Raw genomic sequence first — 19,522 nt, forward strand, 5'->3', positions numbered from 1 at the left:
CTCTCTGAGGATAAGAGACACCTGCTTGGAAATCCACATGGGCACCCCTGTCATCGCTCCAATGACAGCCAGGTTTTGGGGAGGGATTTGAAATGAAAAAAAAAAAAAAAAAAGAGCAACCTTGATAGCAACCAACCTTGTCCTCTTCCACCATATTGTCTCCAACTCAGGACGGCGGGTAGATGAAGCCACGCTGTCACATGTCATCCTCCTTTCCAAACAGACACAGCTGCCAGGTGCTGGAACACACACGGGTTTTCTTCTTCTTTTTTTTTAAACGTGTCAATTTTTTTACTTGAGTCTAGACTCAAAATTGAAATTTAAATGTGCTCAGGGTCAACTGCTCAGAAATTCTACCCTGGAGCCAGCATCTTTTGGTCCAAATTGCTCTGGCAATGTAACCCAGGTACAGGGTCTAGTTTAAAAAAATATGTAAAAGAGGGCCCTGGCCGGTTGGCTCAGTGGTAGAGCGTTGGCCTGGTGTGCGGAAGTCCCAGGTTCGATTCCTGGCCAGGGCACACAGGAGAGGCGCCCATCTGCTTCTCCACCCCTCCCCCTCTCCTTCCTCTCTGTCTCTCTCTTCCCCTCCCGCAGCCGAGGCTCCATTGGAGCAAAAGATGGCCCGGGCGCTGGGGATGGCTCCTTGGCCTCTGCCTCAGGTGCTGGAGTGGCTCTGGTTGCAACAGAGCGACACCCCGGAGGGGCAGAGCATTGCCCCCTGGTGGGCAGAGCATCGCCCCCTGGTGGGCGTGCCGGGTGGATCCCGGTCGGGCGCATGCGGGAGTCTGTCTGACTGCCTTCCCATTTCCAGCTTCAGAAAAATACAAAAAAAAAAATATGTAAAAGAGAACACAATTCTCGGTATGTGTGCGACCTCTTCCCCAACAGCTACTGACAAACCGCTCTCACCATTTTATGAGCTATTCTCTAAATAGACACTTGACTAAAAAGATAAAAATACAACTGATTTATTTTCGAGGGTGGTTTTATTAGGTGCATATTATTTTCCAAGCAATTTGTGACTTTTTATTTACAGAAGAATATCACATACACAGGTAGATCTAGACAAAGACATCAGACTGTCTGCATGGCCCAGAGGCCGGGGGTCGTGTGTGCGCTCTGCCCTCCCAGCAGCCTCCGGGTGGAAGAACAGGCACTTCCAGTCACTTCCCGTTGACAGCCACAACCCTCAGGGTTCAGGTTTCAGAGTCTGAGAAAAAGCAGTAACACCTATTATTTTGACACTTGAGTCTCCGAGTGATTCTCACTCCTTTCTGTTCCCTCACCTGATGTCTACTGCCATGGTCTTAGCTGCCCCCGCATTCGAAACGGCCTCAAATGTGAGCAAAAGAATAGAAGTTAGCAACTGCAGAAAGAAAAAAAAACCCCAAACCACAGCTTTCCCTTTGAAAAGAATGGCTCTTAGTGTTCCCGGACGATGGGTCTGGAGAGGCACCTGGAGGGGGCATCTGAAGGCCCCACGCGCGGCCTGCAACACGGAAGAGGGTAGATTGTACTTCTTGAGGCTTGTGAAGTGGGAGTCAGCCTGTTTCCAAGTGAGCAGGTCTCTTCTCCCCTCCGCCTGCTGGTACAGTCGGCTCCGGAAGGCGGTGCTTAAACGGTGGTGTGCGTGCGGGGGTGGGGGGGGGAGGCTTAGTCACTGGGCTTCCCTCACCTCTGGGCTCAATGCTTATCAAGCTCTGGATTTTCCTTAGCTACGTAGAAAAGTGTCACTGGACCTCGGCCACACGCAGTCACAAACCTCCTGTTTCAAAGCCTCCAGGAGGAGCCAGAGGCCTGAGCTGGGGTCAGAGGGACCCTGTGAGGGCAGGAGCCTCCCTGAGAGACAGCCGGAGTCTGTCTGCACCCGGCCGGCGCTCACAGCACCGACCCACCCTGTCCCACCGGCTCCTCCTGCTTGTCACCTAAACCTCCCCCCCACTCCCTTGCTGGCAGTCTCCTTTAGGGCATCTCCAGTCTGCACGTCTGAAGCCTACGGTTTCCTGGCTCCTCTGTGCCCCTCTCCTTCCACCCAATCTGTCCAGTTCTGCTGACTCTCATCCTCAATGTTGCAGATACACAGCCCTGCCCCGACCTCCTTCCTCCTCGGTCTCAGTGGAGGCCTCCTCACCCTCACCTGCTGGGGGCTGGCCTCCCCGCCCTACATGCTCCCTTTTCCAGGCCGTCCTTAGGGCAGGGATGAGCCTTCCGCAGCACCGGCCAGGGCCCTGCCCTGCTCTGGCCTCGGGTGGGCAGTGCTGTCCGGTCCCTGTAACGCCGAACGCCGCCGACCTCCTGCCCCAGCCCGCCTGCCCCAGCCCGCCTGCCCCAGCCCGCCGGCCGCCCGTCTTGGCCGGCGCAGCCCCCGCGGCCAGAGCACAGCTCCCCTCTTCCATCAGCGGCGGACCCCCTCCCACCGCCTCACTGAAGAACCTTCCCCAGCTCATCCCAGGCCCCAGGCCCCAGGGCTCACCTGGTCCCGAGCGGCTGCGGAACTCGTTATCCCACCTTGCAGGGGAGCTCACACGAGGAAGATGCCCTTTCGAAACCGATCCCGTTCGGGCCTCTTCTCCCCACGGCCAGACAACAACCCGGTCTGAACACATTTACAGCCCGTACGTTGCCTCGGGCAGGCAAGAAATTGTACAATACATTTCTTGATTCATTTTGTTATTCCCGGTCAGGTAACCGAACTCAAGAATCAGTGATTCTCTGGAGACTTTTTTTTTATTTTTTTATAATGACCTTTGGCAGTGAAGGGAGAGCTGGCCAATTGTCGCTGCACGTGGACGGGAGGTGACAAGGCGGCCGTTTCATCCACAGGTTTCCATTCGCTGTTCTAGAATCAATGGGCGTGAACCAGCTACTGTACAGCCGATGCCCACGAGAGGGGTGGATCTTCGACCCTCTGGGACAGTAACTTCCTTTTATTTAAGAATAGCCGCTCCCACCCCCAGTCTGTGTCTGAAGACCGCGTCCGGGGGGGGGAGTGTCACAAGCCGGCGGAGGACTCCTGCTCCCCGGTGGAGCGAGTGTAGACGGAGCTGCAGCGCTCGGGCGCCTCCCGCTGGAAGACCAGACAGTGCTTGCACAGGCGCCGGGCGATGTGCTTTCGGAAGAAGGCCGCCAGGTAGCTCCTGAACTTCTCCCCGACGAAAGCATAGATGGCGGGGTTGACACAGCAGTGAGTCATGGCCAGCGTCTCCGTCGCCTGCATGGCGTAGTCCAGACTGTTAGAGCTGCTGCAATTATTCAGGCCGAGGAATTTCTGGAAGGTGTTCAGGAGAAGGACGATGATGTAAGGAGCCCAGAAGAGAAAGTAAACGATCATGATGACGAAGATCAGCCTCACGGCCCTGTGCCTCTTCCTCTCGTTTCGACACCGAAGCAGCGTCTTCAGGATGCCCGAGTAGCAGACGGCCATGACCAGCAGCGGCAGGACCAGGCCCAAGATGACCATCTTTAACGTCTGGAAGTTCTTCCAGAAGTCATACTGACTGGTTGGGTAATGAGGGCTGCAGGTATAACGAGAACCCTCTCTTTGGGATTTGGTGAAGATGATTCCCGGGAGGGAGGCGAACACGGCCACCACCCAGGTGGCCCCACTGGTCACCACCCCAAACGTGACCGTTCTGGCTTTTAAAGCAAACACAGCGTGGACGATCGCCAGGTACCTATCAATTGTCAAGAGGATGATGAAGAAGATTCCAGAGAAGAAGCCGATAAAATAGAGCCCCGTCAAAAGCCGACATCCTTCGTTGCCGAAGACCCACTGGTCTGCTGCATAGTAAGCCCAGAACGGGACGGTGAGAAGGAAGAGCAGGTCGGAGATGGCCAAGTTGAGCAGGTAGATGTCAGTCATGCTCTTCAGCTTTTTGCAGGTTATGAGGATGAGGACGACCAGCAGGTTGCCCACGAAACCGGAGAGGAACACCAGGGAGTAGAGCGGAGGCAGGAGCTTGGCTGCGATTTCTTTCACGTTGACTTTGTGGCAGGGCTCGGACAACACATAGTCAATGTAATCAATGGTGGTTGACATTTGAGACTCCATCTTGCTCAACTCTGTGCATAAGGAAACGGTGATCTTAATGTAAAGTCTTAGAATGGACCCAGCGGTCCACCGTGAATTCAAAGCATCATATACATGAACAGGTCCTTAAAATCGATCGAGTTCTACATTTAACTAAGCTGCTGTTTTTAGGACCAAACAATAAACTTTTGTGGCAGAGGGAAGGCTTGCTGCTAACTTCCCCGCTCACTCCCTCTGTTGGGAAAGTTCACAACAGCATCGCCTCACTGAATACTATAAAATCTGATGTTCCATAGCCATGTGAGAGCGAATGAAGCCTTGATAACCATTTCAAGAAACTGAGTCAGTCAGACAGAGAGAGCAGGCTGATAGCTGTTGGGGTGTGGGGGGGGGGTTGGGTGAGGGAGGTGGAGGGATAGAGCAAAAAAGGACCACCCCCCAAAAAAATAAAAACCTCATGGACCTGAAACAAAAAAAAGAAATTGAGTCAGACATCATCTGCCTGACATTGTCTTACAGTCTGCGGTGAAGGTGTCATTCCCTGGAGGGGACTCGCATGAGCATCACAGAGGGCGTGCTACCATCCACAGTTCCCGAGGGCATGATGTGTGCTGACCATTTCCTAAGCTTCACATCCGCTTATTCAACTGAGCCTCAGGGTGACCCAGTGAGGCAGGTCACATTATTGTCCCCCTTTTGCAGATCAGGACCTCAAAGCCCAGAGAAGATGAAGAACGTATCCAAAGACACACAGCTAGGAAGCCACTGGTTTTGAACACAGGCAGCCTCCACTCATCCACCCTGTCATCCTGTCTCTCACTTCTCGGCGGGAGGACTGAAGGGCAGGACCATCAGCCTGGAGCCTCGACGTGGCCACAATGAAATGGGCTGATGCCGGGTCCCCCAAGAAGGTCAGAGGAGCCAACACCCAATTGTAAAATCCAGACCACCATTGGCCCTTTGCCTCTGAGGTCTGTGTTTATATTATAGTGTGCTATGATGAAGAGATCGCCCCATCTATAAGAAATGGCCAAGTGGAAAATGTTCTGTCTACCACCAGACTTTCTGGGTTAGCTCAGTCCCTTCACAACCCACTGGCTTGCCCCCGTTATTGAAGTTCCACTTCTGAGCTGAGAATTTGCTCTGATTAATTTTAGGCAGCTGGGAGAAGAACCCAGAAAATTTCCCCTTTAAATTCTGAGCCAGGAAAAAAAAAAAAAAAAAAAAAAGAAAGTTCATGCACTAAAATGTGCCACGGAACTTATATATTAGAGGGGGATTTTATTTGATATTTGAAACTTGATATGAGTTAGGACTATTTTTAGTCTTCCTCTTTTTTAGGTGGGGGGTAGGAATCAAAAGAACTCAACTTCAGACCCAGCTTCTGGCTGGGTGCGTACTCAAGGACTTCCTAATAGCTTTCCTAATCAGAAGCTAATCTCCACCGGGAATTTGGCCAAGAATCCCCTCTCTGAAAAAAAAAAAAAAATCTTTCTTTTGAAAGATGAAGGCTTTTAAAGAAATGATATTGTTCCTTTAACATCTTTCATTCATCAGCGTGTTCCGTACCTTTGATGTTATCACAGTCTGAAACTCATTCTAAATTCGAACCCTTTCCTCATCAGAAAGATTGTATTTTAAGATAGTTCTATGAGCACCCGGTACTTGTTTAATGTCTTTGCTGGGCTTCCTGTAAAGGCTGCGCTTATACAGAAGCTGAGCTAACTCACAGGCAAAGCGGCCGAGGGGTGACTTACCCGGGAGTGTCTTGTGAGGAAGACGGATGTCTCAGCTCCTCTGACCAGCTCAGCTGTGCAAGTCAAACATATAGCAGCGTGCAAGTTTCTCTAAAAAGGGGGAGGAGTTTTAATGAACACGTATTGCAGGGCCAAAAAAAAAAAAAAAAAAAAAAAAAATCTGTGAACAGTTCTCTTTTTCTTTTAAATTGAGCTATAAATAGGCTGGAGAATTAGATCCCTGGCCTGTCAGTTAGTTTATTCATGGGCTTTCCCGGTTACACTATTCTCTTTTGATTCTCTGCTCATCCAACTTACCGAGAGTCGGTCAAGAAAATAGAAAGAATCGAAGGATATTAGAACTAGAACGCCCTTATTTTACTAAAAATAAAAAATAAAAAAAATTCTGCTGTCCAAGAGGGAAATGATTCGGACAAGACCACTGGGCTTATCAGGGGTGAGGCTAAAAGGGTGAGAAATTCTGATCCTCTGTTTGTTGTCAGGGAAAGCCAGCTCAGCAACCTTGCAGCTGGGAGAGGGAGACCTCATATTAATCCGCGCTCGCTGTCACCCGCCCTTCTCCCGAACCCCCTGCCTGCTGCAACTCACACATTCACTCACCACCTGATGCGATTGTTCTGTTAACTGAAGCTGGGTGTCTGAAGCGGCCCACCTTTCCCTCGGGTGTCGAGTGGGGCACGTCACAACCCACTGTCCCTCGACCTATTTTCCCTATTAACAGGCAGCCCTCCGCCCGCGCAGGCAGCGGTGGGTGCCTGGGCCCTGCCTGGTCTACGTATGGGTGGCGGGAGTTCTCGCTCCAAGGGCGCGGTCTATCTGGAGCTAGGAGAGATTTTCAGCTCGGAATGGGCAACGGGTGCCGGAAGGACAGGGTCAGTTCAGGATTGTACGGCGTTACTAGAGGCGGTCACATCAAGCTTTCTTTGATGGTTGGTGAATTGTATCTAAAAACCTCACTTGTTGACAACGGAGCCGCTTCTTGAGCCGCAAGCGCGCCCTCTAGGGGTTTCCCTTCCCTCCGCTCTAGACTTAAGACGTACTGGCTTGTGACCTAAGGGAAGGCACGGGAGACCCCACACCTGGGGAGAAAGCCTAACACAGGGGCTGAGCAAGTGACCTCTGCAGTCAGGTGGCCTGAGCTCGAAGCTTGGCCCTCCCCTCAGCTTTCTCATCTGTGCAGTGGGCCGAACAGCAGTAGCTGCTTCATGGGTTTGTTGGGAGGGTGATGTGAGGTATTCACGACCAGAATCTAGCACGTCATGTCCGCTTGAGAAACCCCAAACACTTCGTTGCTCATTGAGTGGCTCTTTCGTGGAGATATGTGTTTGATAAAATGGGATCCCTGGGGTCCTTGAACAGAGCTGCTTAGTATCAGCAAACGAGAAGCCGAGAGGGTGAAACTGGCCCTAGTGCCCAGAGAACAAGAGGGGACGACGGCTGGGGAGCCCGGAACGCAGAGAGATGGCCCCGCAGCCAAGACCCGCCCCATAGAGGCACACACGTTCGGGTCCCTGTGGAGCCCATCATCCCCACCAGGACAGAGAAGCACACAGAGCAGGTTCCGGGTCATCCTGCACGTGCAGGTCCGGAGGCGATGGTTAAGAACCGGACTCCGCAGCCATGTTGCCGGCTTTAAACCCCAGCTGCAGTATTTGCTGTTTGATTTGAAAAAGTTACTGAAACTCTCCAGGCCTTTGTTTTCTTATATGTGAAATGGGGCAAAAAAAGCAACAACAAAAAACCAATTTCCACAAAAACCCAATCACCCAAACCTACATGATAGGTCTGTGGTCAAGATCAAATGATACACAGACCCATAGATACAGAGAACAAACTGACGGTTGCCAAAGGGGCGGGGCTGGGGGGAGGGGAATAAAAAAAGGAGGGAACATTCTAGGTGGCCTGTAGTTTTTCAGTAGGGCTTAGAAAAATAATGTTAATGTCTGTCAGTTATATTGTACTTATTATGTGCCAGGGGGTAGTGGGGGGGAGGAATCAAATGATATAACCAGTGTAGAGCCTTTTGCAGATATCTACCCTCTGTGGGTTATTTAAGCAGTGAAATATAGAAAGAGTTCACAAAATGGGTAGCAAATACATTCATATAAAATGCCGCAGAAAGTAGGGAACAGTTTTGGTTGTTGGAGGAGCAGCCTTGCGTGTGGTACTACGCTTGTGTAGACCTCTCCGAGGCTGCCGGACAAACACTGCATTTCTGTAGGAGATGGTGGTGGTTAGGCCCTGTCCCAGGCACAGCTGGGGCTTTGCCGGGTGTCTGTGTCCCAATGGGGAGGCTGAACGCAGGACGGCATGCTCACCCCCAGAGGGCAGTGTGGAGCAATGGAGCCGGCTCAGAGTCACCCAGGCCGTGTGGCCCGCTTGCTGTGTGCTCTTGGCAGGAGACTTTTCCTCTCGGAGCTTCCGTTTCCTCGTCTGTCCAGTGATATCTCAGACCCCGGGGGTCCGGAAGGCCGCTCCCACTTAAATATAAGTGACTCCATGGCCACGTTGATTTGGAAAATCGGTATTGTATGGGAATAGGGTGAAGGTGCACAGGCGGAAACAGGAATCACAGCTTAGCAGGGTATCTGACCCGCTCCCAGGTTTCTGGGTCCAGAGGTGAGTTCAGGCCACCTCTTGGGATCGGGGTTCACCGCCAGGATGCACAAGGAGGTGCGAACCCGCGGGACCTCCTTCAGCGTTTCGTCAATGGAACATTGTTCTGGATACAACATGGACACCCAGTTGGCAGTGTATCGTGCTGTGACCGCGGCTCCGTGACCGCGGCTCCTGGTCTCTGCTTCCCGTTTTACTTAGCCCCTCCCACTCTTCAGGGCTCTCATTCTCATTTGTGTGGCGTTCAGTTTCCCTCCAGAAACGATCTTGTCGCTGGCTAGTCACTCTCGACTCCATGTCCATATTGGAGGATGTCTCCTGCCAGCCCTCCTTAATTAATTTATTTTTACAGGAACAGAGAGAGAGTCAGAGAGAGGGATAGATAGGGACAGACAGACAGGAACGGAGAGAGATGAGAAGCATCAATCATCAGTTTCTCATTGCGACACCTTAGTTGTTCATTAGTTGCTTTCTCATATGTGCCTTGACTGGGGGGCTACAGCAGACCGAGGAACCCCTTGCTCGAGCCAGCGACCCTGGGAACAAGCTAGCGAGCTTTTTGCTCAAGCCAGATGAGCCCGTGCTCAAGCTGGAGAGCTCGGGGTCTCGAACCTGGGTCCTTCCGCATCCTAGTCCGACGCTCTATCTACTGTGCCACCGCCTGGTCAGGCCTGCCAGCCCTCCTTTTGGGACACTGGCCAGTCCTTTAACAGCTGCTCTACATCTGGACATTGCCCCCAAGTGCCAAGGGTTGCTTCACTCTCCTCGCCCACGCCATCTCGGGCCTTATTCTCAGAGCGTCCCCAGCAGGGCGCAGGGAACATCCAGTCCCCTCCTTTGATTCAAAGGGCCACCTGCGTGAGCACAGGGGACTAAGACTGTCTCACGGCAGGTCCGGGAATGTGCCTGGGTCTCGAGTTGACTCAGTCTAGGCTAATGTCAGTCAACAGTGAGACAGGCTGTTAAAATAGCAAATGCATCCTTTAGTTTTTAAACAAATGTCAGATTACAAAACCAGCACGTGCTCCTTGTATGAAGTTAGGAAAAACAGAAAAATAGAAAGTGGGGAGAACATGAGGCATATTCTCACAATCTCAAAACAATCCCTCTCAACGTATGGCGTGTTTTAATCCAAGTCTTTTCTGATATAGACTTTCTGATGAATTGTCCTCACATTTACACGTTCTGCGTGCTGCTCCTATTCCTTTAACACTAAGGATGACACCATAGGCATTTCCTCACATTATTAAAAATTTTATAGTTCTTAAACTTATTTTTATCAAGGTATAATTTACCTGCAGCAAAGCACACTTATCCTAGGCGTACGGCTCGCGCTATGTAACAACCACCCAGACCGAGATGACAGGGAATAGCCCTGTCACCCCCAAAGGTGCCCTCGTGCCCCCCCAGGGGTTCGAAGTTCTTGTCCTTTCACTCCGTGTAAGTAGCATCACAGACTCTGGTGCCCTTCATGTCTGGATTCTTTCGTTCAACAGAACACCCCGGCTATATTCGACAGAGCCCTCTTGTCAGACAGCTGGGCTTGTCCCCTGGTTCACTAATACGGGCAGCATATTCCAAGTGTTGCTATCAGTGCTCTGATATCCCCACCAAAGAAGAAGCTCCCAGTGTCCCGAAAGTCACCTTCACCAGGAGAGCCAGAGGCCCCATGGTCCTGGAATAAAAAAGAAGAAACCTTCTTCACCCCCAGACTTGTGCCACACTTTGTCACCTGTACGCCTCAGCAATGATGCTGGGGTCCTATGTCTCCTCTCCCATCACCCTTCACCTTCTGCCTCAGAAACCTATCAGAGCAAGCAGGGTTCGGAGGTCACCATGCTGTCCTCTCTATTCCTGCTGTCTCTGTCATCTAGACCTTTCCCAGGTTAGCCCCTTTCCCCAACCCGTGTTCCTTGTTCCCCACACCTTGTTATCAAACCAAGTGTGTCTTGCGGCCTGTCCACACCTTGTTATCAAACCAAGTGGACACTTGCGACCTGTCCACAGCATCCCCTGGATAGATATGTCCTTGCCTCCCCTGGGAAGTCTACATTTTGGGTACTTTTTTTTTCTTCAAATCACTGCCCATACACAGGGCCAATGCAATCTTAGGTGCGGTAGCCGAAGTGTAATGTTCAGATGAAGGCATATATAATAGGCTCACTGTGATCTTTAATGGGTCAGATCACACCTGCCACTCTCTCTTGAACTCTGTGCATAACAGGATATTATGTGGGACTTCTCCTGTCACCCCAGAACTGGCAACTCGAACCTGAGGCTGAAGGCAGGAAGGTGTCAAGTACTCTGCAGTTCTAAAGAAAACCACTGACACCAGCTCACCCACCTTCCCCAGGGCTCACGAGGGTGACAGGATCAGCCCTGTGCCCTGGTCACCATGTGAACTCCTCCCACTCCTGTCCCTGGAAGGGGACAACTGGGGGGCAGGAAGGGGTTGTAGGACTGGGTGGGGTTGATGGGGAGAAGTGTAGAGGAATCAGGCGAGGGGTCTCGAGGAAATTGTGTGGGGAATGGGGGCTGGTCAGGAGAGGCAAGCACCATATTCCTGGGTGGGGCACCCACTGGGCAGCAGACCAGCCAAGCAGGGGAAGCAGGCATCAGACAGAGGTGATTGGCGGTGAAGGCGGGGCGTGGCACTGAGGCAGCAAGGACGTCCCAAGGCTGCGGGAGCACGAAGGGTCAAGTTCAGACCTACTCCCAAAGCAGCGAAATCTGAAGAAGTTTCCAACCCCAACCCCCCGCCACGCCCAGGGCCAGCCCTCCCGGCTCCCGGCTGCCTTTCAGAGGGCAGCTCACCGGCCAGGTGCCTCTCCTCTCATGGCGAATTTCCCCTCGGTGGCCCTGGGTGGCATTTGCTGCTGGTTAATCTCACCTGAGACCATTTCAATTTGTCAGAGAAATTTTAATAATGGGGGGAAAGCACAAGTGGAAAGATGGGGTCACGAGGGCTTATTCCCAGGAGGCGTCTTGAGACATGCCCTGATGTCCCCTGCTGCTTTGAGTACCACAGACAAGGAGGATGGGGTGGGCTGTGTCAAGCCCCAACACCACTAAAGGTCATCAAGATACCCACCCTGAAGAATGGTATCTTTCCTGACATCAGCTTGACTCAAAAAGCCCGCTCAAATGTCCTTCTCAGAAGAAAGGAGGCTTGAGGCGTCCACTTCTAGAAATGGAGATGGTTGGCACCTTTAGGATGCACTTTCTCCAGTGTTGATAAAGCCCTACTGTAGCTATTGTAACTATGATGCAGAACTGGTCGAGTGAGCCATCTTCTCCCCGGGGCTCTCAGAAAAACCTGACGTCCACCCTTGCTCTGTGCTCTGCAGAGCGCGTTGTGATTTACAAACACCCCGCTCTCTACTCTCCACCATCAGGAGAGTTACTTGAGGACACAGGTGTAACACCCATTCTTACGTCCTTGACGCAGTCTGGCACCTGGTAGATGCCTAGATATGTTTGTCACACCTGAATGCCATGATAGAAAAACATGGCTGCAATTGCCAAATTTTATGCATGGAGCCTTTATATACCATATGTATTAGTTAGTTTCTGTGTTTCTTAGCAAACAACCCCTACAACTCAGGGGCTCAGAACACACCTCTTGCTCTGAGGACACGTGGCTGCCATGTGGCTGGAGACCTGGCTGTGCTGTCTGTGTCTTCTCACTTGCTTGTCAGGACGCCCCGGGGGAAGGAGTCCAGGTCTGGAGGGGTCTGCCTGTGTCTGAGCAGGGACAGCTGGAGGCTCTGCCCAACCAGAGGGTGAGGCAGGTGTCACTTCTGCCCACTTCCCAGTGGTCGAGCCACCTGTGAATAGGGTGGGGGTGTCCCGCCCGTCGGGCACATGCCGGTCACACGGCAAGGACAGGCATGTGTAATCACTCAGGGGAAGGAGCGAAAAGTTGTGATAATCTATCACACCACAGTCTCACAAAACAGGCAGTTTTAAAAATTTTATTTTATTGTGGTAAGAGCACTTGATAGGAGCTCTACTCTCGTCACAGAATTTTGAATGTACAGTACAGTGTTGCTATGAATAGGCGCAATGTTGTAAAGTAGACATTTAGAACTGACTCTTCTTGTATAACTGAAATTTTAGGCACGTTGATAAATGAGTGAAGAAAATGTGATAGATACATAAAAATGGACTATTATTCAGCCTTAAAAAAGGAGGAAATACAACATGTGACAACACGGATGAACCCGGAGGACAGTACGCTAAGTGAAACAGGCAAGTCGCAGAAGGACCATACTACCTGATTCCACTTTGATGAGATACTGGAAAGAGTCAAACTCACAGCTGAAAAGGATGGAATGGTGGTTACCAGAGTTGTTGGGGGCAGGAATAAATGGGGGGAGGGGTGTCTGATCAACAGGTTTTTTAAAAAAAACAACAATATAGTTATAGCATTGATTCATTTTCCAAGTCATAACATACACATTTCATCATCAAAACAAAACTGAATGCATTCATTGGGGTAATACAACACCGACGGGGAGGCATGCCCTCCTCCGTACACTTCTTGCTCAGACCTTCTCCAGCCGTGAAGCAGGGAAGTCGAACCACAGTAACCTCCAGCTTCCGCCCACCAGGTCCCCACAGCCCCGTGTTCCTTGCGTGCCTCAGGTCAGACACGCCCTGGGTAGCATGAATGCACGGTCTTCACTTGGTTCAACGCTGCCAGAAAGTGATCACCGTTTCCAGGCTCCCGGGACCTGGGGGAGTCTTCAAGGCCAAATACAGGTGAGAGACGGGGATAAGGGCCAGGACTTGCCGGGCCGAACAAACCAACCCTTTGCGTTCATCCTCATCCGGGCTCAGCCACGCTCATCCCCCCTCCTCTCTGCACGCGAGCCGACCGCACTCACCCTCATTCTTCCCACCCACAACTGTCGTGCTGGGTACTTGATTAAAGAGAATGATAGACTCAGAGCGTGAGCGAAGACATGGGGAAGACCAGGAAAAGATTGTAAGGACAGGCAGCGTGATGTTTTCCAGGAACTGAGATGAGCTTGCTGCAGGGGCGAAGTCTCTGTATACTTACAGTTGTTCTGGAATATTTCCCAAGCACACATTGGCTGTACAAGGAGTGACACAAAGTCTGTCTTGGGACAAGCAACTCCGAGGTTCCTGGGCACTTGCTTGAGAGACGTGCAGGCATGCAGACTTCAACACACCCTCGAGACTTATCATATATCGATGGCTATCTCCCTTTTAAAAATAACAAGCAACCTGCTGCTCAGTTACAAACCAGCCGAGACTTCCTGCTCCCCGGTGGAAGGGGTGTATGCTGAACTCACTCGATCAGCTGTCTCCCGGTAGAAAATGGGGCATTGTTTGCAGAGGTGTTTGGCAATGTGCTTTCGGAAAAACACAGAGAGGTACCGTCTGAACTTCTCCCCGACGAAGGCGTAGATGATGGGGTTGATGCAACAGTGCATCATCCCCAGGGTCTCGGTCACATGCGTGGCTTTGTCCAGTTGGCCAGTGGCCTGACAGTTACTCAGGCCAAAGAACTCCTGGAAGGTGTTCAGGAGAAGGACGATGTTGTAGGGAGCCCAGAAGAGAAAGTAAATGATCATGATCGCAAAGATCAGCCTCACGGCCCTGTGCCTCTTCCTCTCGTTTCGACACCGAAGCAGCGTCTTCAGGATTCCTGAGTAGCAGACGACCATGACCAGCAGCGGCAGGACCAGGCTCAAGATGGTCCTCATTATTGTATGGAAGTTCTTCCACCCTAAGGGAAAATAAGGGCCGCAGGAGCACACATAGCCTTCATTTTGGGATTTGGTGAAGATGATTCCCGGGAGGGAGGCGAACACGGCCACCACCCAGGTGGCCCCACTGGTCACCACCCCAAACGTGACCGTTCTGGCTTTTAAAGCAAACACAGCATGGACGATCGCCAGGTACCTATCAATTGTCAAGAGGATGATGAAGAAGATCCCCCCAAAATAACCAATGTGATACATCCCCGTGAATACTTTACACATCGCGGTCCCCGAGACCCATCCGTTCGCGGTACAGTAAATCCACACCGGGAAAGTCAGAAGGAAGAGCAGGTCCGAGACGGCCAAGTTGAGCAGGTAGATGTCAGTCATGCTCTTCAGCTTTTTGCAGTTGATCAGGATGAGGACGACCAGCAGGTTGCCCACGAAACCGGAGAGGAACACCAGGGAGTAGAGCGGAGGCAGGAGCTTGGCTGCGATTTGTCCCACGTCCTCTTTATTGCAGGGTACACCGCCCTCGTAGTCGAAATTGGTGGTGGGGTATTCATCATCCCCCTTGATGTTTGTGGTCAGCACAGAATGAGACGTGGACAGCGTGTTGGGGCTGAGCTGGGGTAACGTGTCATCGCCACCCATCCTCCTCCGTCCTGCAAACAGGGAACAAGACGATAACGCACAACATAGCTGCTGCGATTCCTGGCCTTAAAAACACTCTTGCTTCTCCTCCCCTCTTAAGCACTGTCCAGACTTTGTCTTGGCTTTGTAGCCACCCCCTTGAATGCTTGCATGCTAGTTTATCACTTCCCTTTATTCCTAGCGGCAGAGGTCAGGCATCTTGCCAACTACCACTGGCCAGCACTCTTGGCCTTGCCAGAGAGCCCAACTCTCATTCTAAGGTGAACATACTAGACACTTGCTTTCTCCACCTCCTCTGCAGGTGACCTGTTCCTGGATGGTAATCTAGAAGGAGATTTTGTTACAGGGGCATCCTGTCTTACCACTTCTTATGACTTTTCTCCTTCCTTCCTTCCTTCCTTCCTTCCTTCCTTCCTTCCTTCCTTCCTTCCTTCCTTCCTTCCTTCCTTCCTTCCTTCTTTCCTTCCTCCCTCCTTCCCTCCCTCCCTCCCTTCCTTCCCTTTTTTCTTTTTTATTAAGTGGGGGGGGGGGGGGAGGCAGAGAGACAGACTCCTTCCTGCATGCACTCCGACCAGGATCCACCCAGTAAGCCCTTTACCGGGGCAATGCTCTCCCCATCAGGGGCAGCTGCTTCATTGCTCAGCAACCGAGCTCTTTTAGCACCTGAGGCAAGGCATGGAGCCATCCTCAGAGCCCAGGGTCAACTTTGCTTGAGCCATTTGAGCCATGGCTGCAGGAAGGGGAGAGAGAGAGAGAAAGAGAGAAAAAGGGGAGGAGGGTGGAGAAGCAGATGATCGTTTCTTCCGTGTGCCCTGACTGAGAATCAAACCCAGGACTTCCATACACCGGGTTGACGCTCTGCCGCTGAGCCAACCGGCCAGGGCCATGATTTTTCTTCACTGGTGTCTCCTCCTGCTGCTCACACTGTAAGAGTCCTCAGGCACCATCCTTGGCTCTGACCTCTTTACCTTTTTTCTCTTCATTCTCACTCCAGAATTCTTCTTGAGTTGTGTCACCTAATCACAGGGTTCTAAGCCCCCTGAATGCTAATGCCTCCCAAAGCTCTGTCTTCCAGTACCATCGTTGAACTCCTACACTTCGAGTGGAATTTTCCATTGCTTACTGCGTATCTCCCGTTGGATTTATTCATTTAGCCAGGATTTATCGGGCGCCTACTGGAAGCCATGCTCTGTCTGAAGCGCTAAAGCCACGACAATGAGCAAAGTGGGCATCATACAGGCACCTCAGTTCAGCTGACCTCACACTGAACGGCCCCAGAAACTTGCTTCGACCCGTGGCTTCCTTATCGTGGCTACTGTCCTTTACTCCAGTACCCAAGAAGCAGAATTTGCCATTATCCAGATCCCGTTCACTTGAGAAGATTAGGAATCAGGTCTTGGGAGCCAGACAGACCTAGATTTAAATCCTGCCTCCAGTTTACAAGTGGTGTAATTTGGGACTAAAGTATTCGTGTATAAAATATTAACTCTGCTGAGCTGCCTCGAAGACTCCTGGGGACAGGGACTTCGTGCAGCCCCGGGTGGAGGACACAGTCTGTATTGTTACTAGGTGTCCCATGACCTTTTCCTCACAAACACCTCCAAGCCTCATCCCCCCGAACCTCTTTCAGCTGCCACTTCCTCACTTTGTACGCATCTCTCTTCGGCTTTGTTGTGGCCTCTCCTTTGCTCGACGCTTGCTCCTGGCCCTGCTCCCTTTCTCTTCTCTAAAACTGAAACTGGCTCATGCCCCTCTCAGCCTAAAGCCTCCAGGAGCCCCACCATGCATCTATGATGGGACTTCAGAGGTCATGCCCAGGTTATTTACTCACTTTTCCCAGCTCACTTCTCAGTTTCATCTCGAATCCCTTCTCAAATCCCAGACCCTGTGCTCCGGACATAGCCATCTTCTCTCCATTCTTTCCAGACTCACCGTCTCCTTCATGCTGCCATGGTCTGATATATGCTTTTGCTCCTGCCTATGAGGGCTGGTGAGCTCCTATCCACCCTTCACTACCCCCTGCTCAAATCCCCCTTCTCTGAGCAGCCTCCTCTATCAAATCACTCTTCTCATTGCATAACACAGCGCATGCCTCTCAGTAAGCACCACACTCTCTTCTACACATTGTGCGCAAGAACTATACCCTGTTTCTGTCTCCAGTTCTCGTGATGATGGCACCTGGCTGGCGTGGGCACCAATAAAAGTATGACATCTGGCATCGTTAGGCTCGATTCTCAAGAATTCATTTCTTCCGGTAGTGACTGTGAAGTTTTTTTTTTTTTTTTTTTTTTAATCTATGTACACATCTTATCTTTCTATATATGTACACATGCTTTAATTTCTATTGTGACCGATACATTTCACAGGTCTGACATTTCACATCACTGAGCTCGATTCTTGAGATAGACAGCACCTAAACAAGACCTCTGACTGGGTTTGGGAAACAAATGTACCCACCTAAAGAATTGCGACTATAAGCGTGAATCGAGTGCTTCTTAAGCTCCAGGTGCTATGCGAAATACTTTGCATACATGAATAAATTTATAATCGTTGCAACACATTTGTGAGATAACTCTGCATTTTACAAGTGAAGAAATGCAAGCGTGGATAGATGAAGTGACTTTTCCAAACTCACAAAACAAGTAATTGGCTGAGCTGGAATGGGGACCACGGGCTATTCAATTTCAAAGGCCCTGGGGCATTTCCATCTCCAGGCTCTGAGAGCAGAGGTGAGTATAGAAGAACAGGTAACAGATTTTCTAGGTATTCTTCCACGCCTCCGAATAATCCGCAGAGGATGCCCCACCCATGCATGTACAGGTCCCCAGCACATGGTGGCTACTAAGTAAACATCCATTGAAAGAGTAAGTAACAGAGAACCAGCAGGCTGCAAGTGGTTGAGAAACAGAGTGTTCTACTGTAGACTAGACGCCCAGGTAACCCAGTGGGAGACCTCATAAAAGTGAAGGTTTGGGGGGATCCTAGCACACAACCCCTTAACTGCCGCAAGCTCTTCGGCAGTTCTGTTTAATCAGGGCGTCGTTTCCTCATTTGTATGGGAAAGTGTGGACTGGAGCCCCGGTACTCAGCGCTGGGCTCGGTATCACACAGGAAGCCTGCCAGTTAGAGATATACAAGCCCAGAGCCTCCCTCTGATGATGCGGATTGGGGGGGAGGGGGCCCGAGGGGGCGAGCTGCCCCGACCCCTTTCTCCTGCGTTCCCTGCGCTTTGCTCTGTACCTGCTCTGGCCCCTCAAACGCCGGCACCTCCTCTTCCTTCCCTCTCTCCTGTCCCTCCAGCTCACTTAGCTCCTACCACAGCGGACGCCCAGCGGGGTGGCTGAAACTCATCGGTCTAGGTGTCACTTTCAGGTGTCAGGACACGTCATCCCAAATCAATGAAAAGCTGCCCTTTCAGAGCAGAATTCCCTCCCTTCAGCCTCGGGAATCTCCTCAGCGGAGGCAAGAGGCACGTGTTGGTTCAGAGCCTGGACTGTCACATGGAGGGGCTGGGAGGGGAGAACATTCTGGGTCTGAAGTTCCAGCTCTGGAAAGCCCGTGGGAGTTGGGAGGGAGAGAGCGAGAGGAGCAGCAGCTGAAACAAACACCTGATCGCCCTCACTTTCTTTGTTCTTCTTTCTCAGCATAGTCTCTGCGAGCTCCTAAGACTGCTCCCGAGGGGTGGTCTCCCCTGCTTTGCACTTCCTCATCGTCATCAGGGTCTCTCTGGACACTTCTGGTGCGGACACCCCCCCACCCCACCCCTCTCTCCCACCTTTCTTATCCCCAAGTCCCTGGGGTATGCAGACCCTCAGAGAGCTCCCAGTCCCTCAGCTGCCAAGTTGAGATGCTCTGAGCCTTTGATGCATAAAGTGATGAAAAAAAAAAGCACCCACGACTCACCAACGGATGGCTTCTCCCGAGTGGCACTGGTTTGTCAGGCTTCTCAGCAACCGAACCAAGCAGTTCTGGAGGTGGGAACTTGGTGTGCAGAGAAGTAGGAAATAAAGTTTCCTACAGAAGGAGAAGGCGGGGATATAAGAGTAAGGGTAAAGGTTTGAGAAAAAAAAAAAAAAAGAAAAAAAAAAAGAATGCTCCAGTTCTTCTTTTCCAGCCAGGAACACTGTACACTAGGTTGAGGTCTCCAGCACAGGATTAATTTTGAAATCTTGCTTATGCAACCTGGAGAGTGAGTCAGGCAACACCCTGCACATCTGCTCCTCTAACGGCTCTGGGCTTCTTTATCTTGTGGGTCTCTATATCTAGAAATCTACTCTCATTTGCCAGTGACAATTTGCATGAAACAAGCACAACTGAACTTCGTTTTCCAGAGGATAAACGCGGACGGAGCTGTTGGTGATGGTGGAGGAGATATAATGAGGGTTTGCGTGACAGTGTGCCCTGATTTCAGTGGCGTCACAGATTTAGGATCAGGTTAGAAATGTCGTTAAACGGAGGTTTTTAACGAAAGGGAATGATTAATGATCTTTTATGTCAGGGATGTCTTTAGTAAGAAGGGCCTCAGTTATTATAAGTCTTACTCCTCAGAAAGAAGTGTTGTATATTTGCTGATTTGGCCTTGGGTGATTGATGGGCACACTATGTAATAAACAGTTCAAATGTTTGCCTGAAACCTATGTGTTCTTGTGGACAAATGTCACCCCATTAAATTTAATCTTTAAAGAATAATTTGTTTTTTGTTTTTTTTTTTTTAGAAAAAGAACAAAGTGTTG

General features: G+C 51.0%; 2 protein-coding genes across 6 annotated transcripts; both read right to left on the reverse strand.

The window, feature by feature from the left end:
* Positions 1 to 984: 984 nt before the first annotated feature.
* CCR5 (C-C motif chemokine receptor 5) lies at positions 985 to 5,844 on the reverse strand. Of its 5 annotated transcripts, XM_066351466.1 has the most exons (5): positions 5,788 to 5,844; positions 2,474 to 4,062; positions 1,676 to 1,819; positions 1,287 to 1,333; positions 985 to 1,210 (listed from the first exon to the last, which is right to left on the reverse strand). In XM_066351466.1, the coding sequence occupies exon 2, from the start codon at positions 4,049 to 4,051 to the stop codon at positions 2,993 to 2,995; it is 1,059 nt and encodes a 352-aa protein (XP_066207563.1). In that variant the 5' UTR covers positions 4,052 to 4,062; positions 5,788 to 5,844; the 3' UTR covers positions 985 to 1,210; positions 1,287 to 1,333; positions 1,676 to 1,819; positions 2,474 to 2,992. The 5 variants fall into 5 exon arrangements, with proteins under 5 accessions (XP_066207563.1, XP_066207564.1, XP_066207561.1 ...); XM_066351467.1 differs by lacking the exon at positions 1,287 to 1,333; XM_066351464.1 differs by having other exon boundaries at positions 1,287 to 1,819.
* Positions 5,845 to 12,812: 6,968 nt separating this feature from the next.
* LOC136382298 (C-C chemokine receptor type 2-like) lies at positions 12,813 to 19,004 on the reverse strand. The gene is made up of 2 exons (XM_066351406.1): positions 18,693 to 19,004; positions 12,813 to 14,800 (listed from the first exon to the last, which is right to left on the reverse strand). Exon 2 carries the CDS (start codon positions 14,787 to 14,789, stop codon positions 13,668 to 13,670), a length of 1,122 nt encoding a protein of 373 aa, XP_066207503.1. The 5' UTR covers positions 14,790 to 14,800; positions 18,693 to 19,004; the 3' UTR covers positions 12,813 to 13,667.
* Positions 19,005 to 19,522: the final 518 nt, after the last annotated feature.

This window comes from Saccopteryx leptura, chromosome 10 (assembly GCF_036850995.1).
Source record: "Saccopteryx leptura isolate mSacLep1 chromosome 10, mSacLep1_pri_phased_curated, whole genome shotgun sequence".
In the NCBI taxonomy this organism is placed as follows: domain Eukaryota; kingdom Metazoa; phylum Chordata; class Mammalia; order Chiroptera; family Emballonuridae; genus Saccopteryx; species Saccopteryx leptura.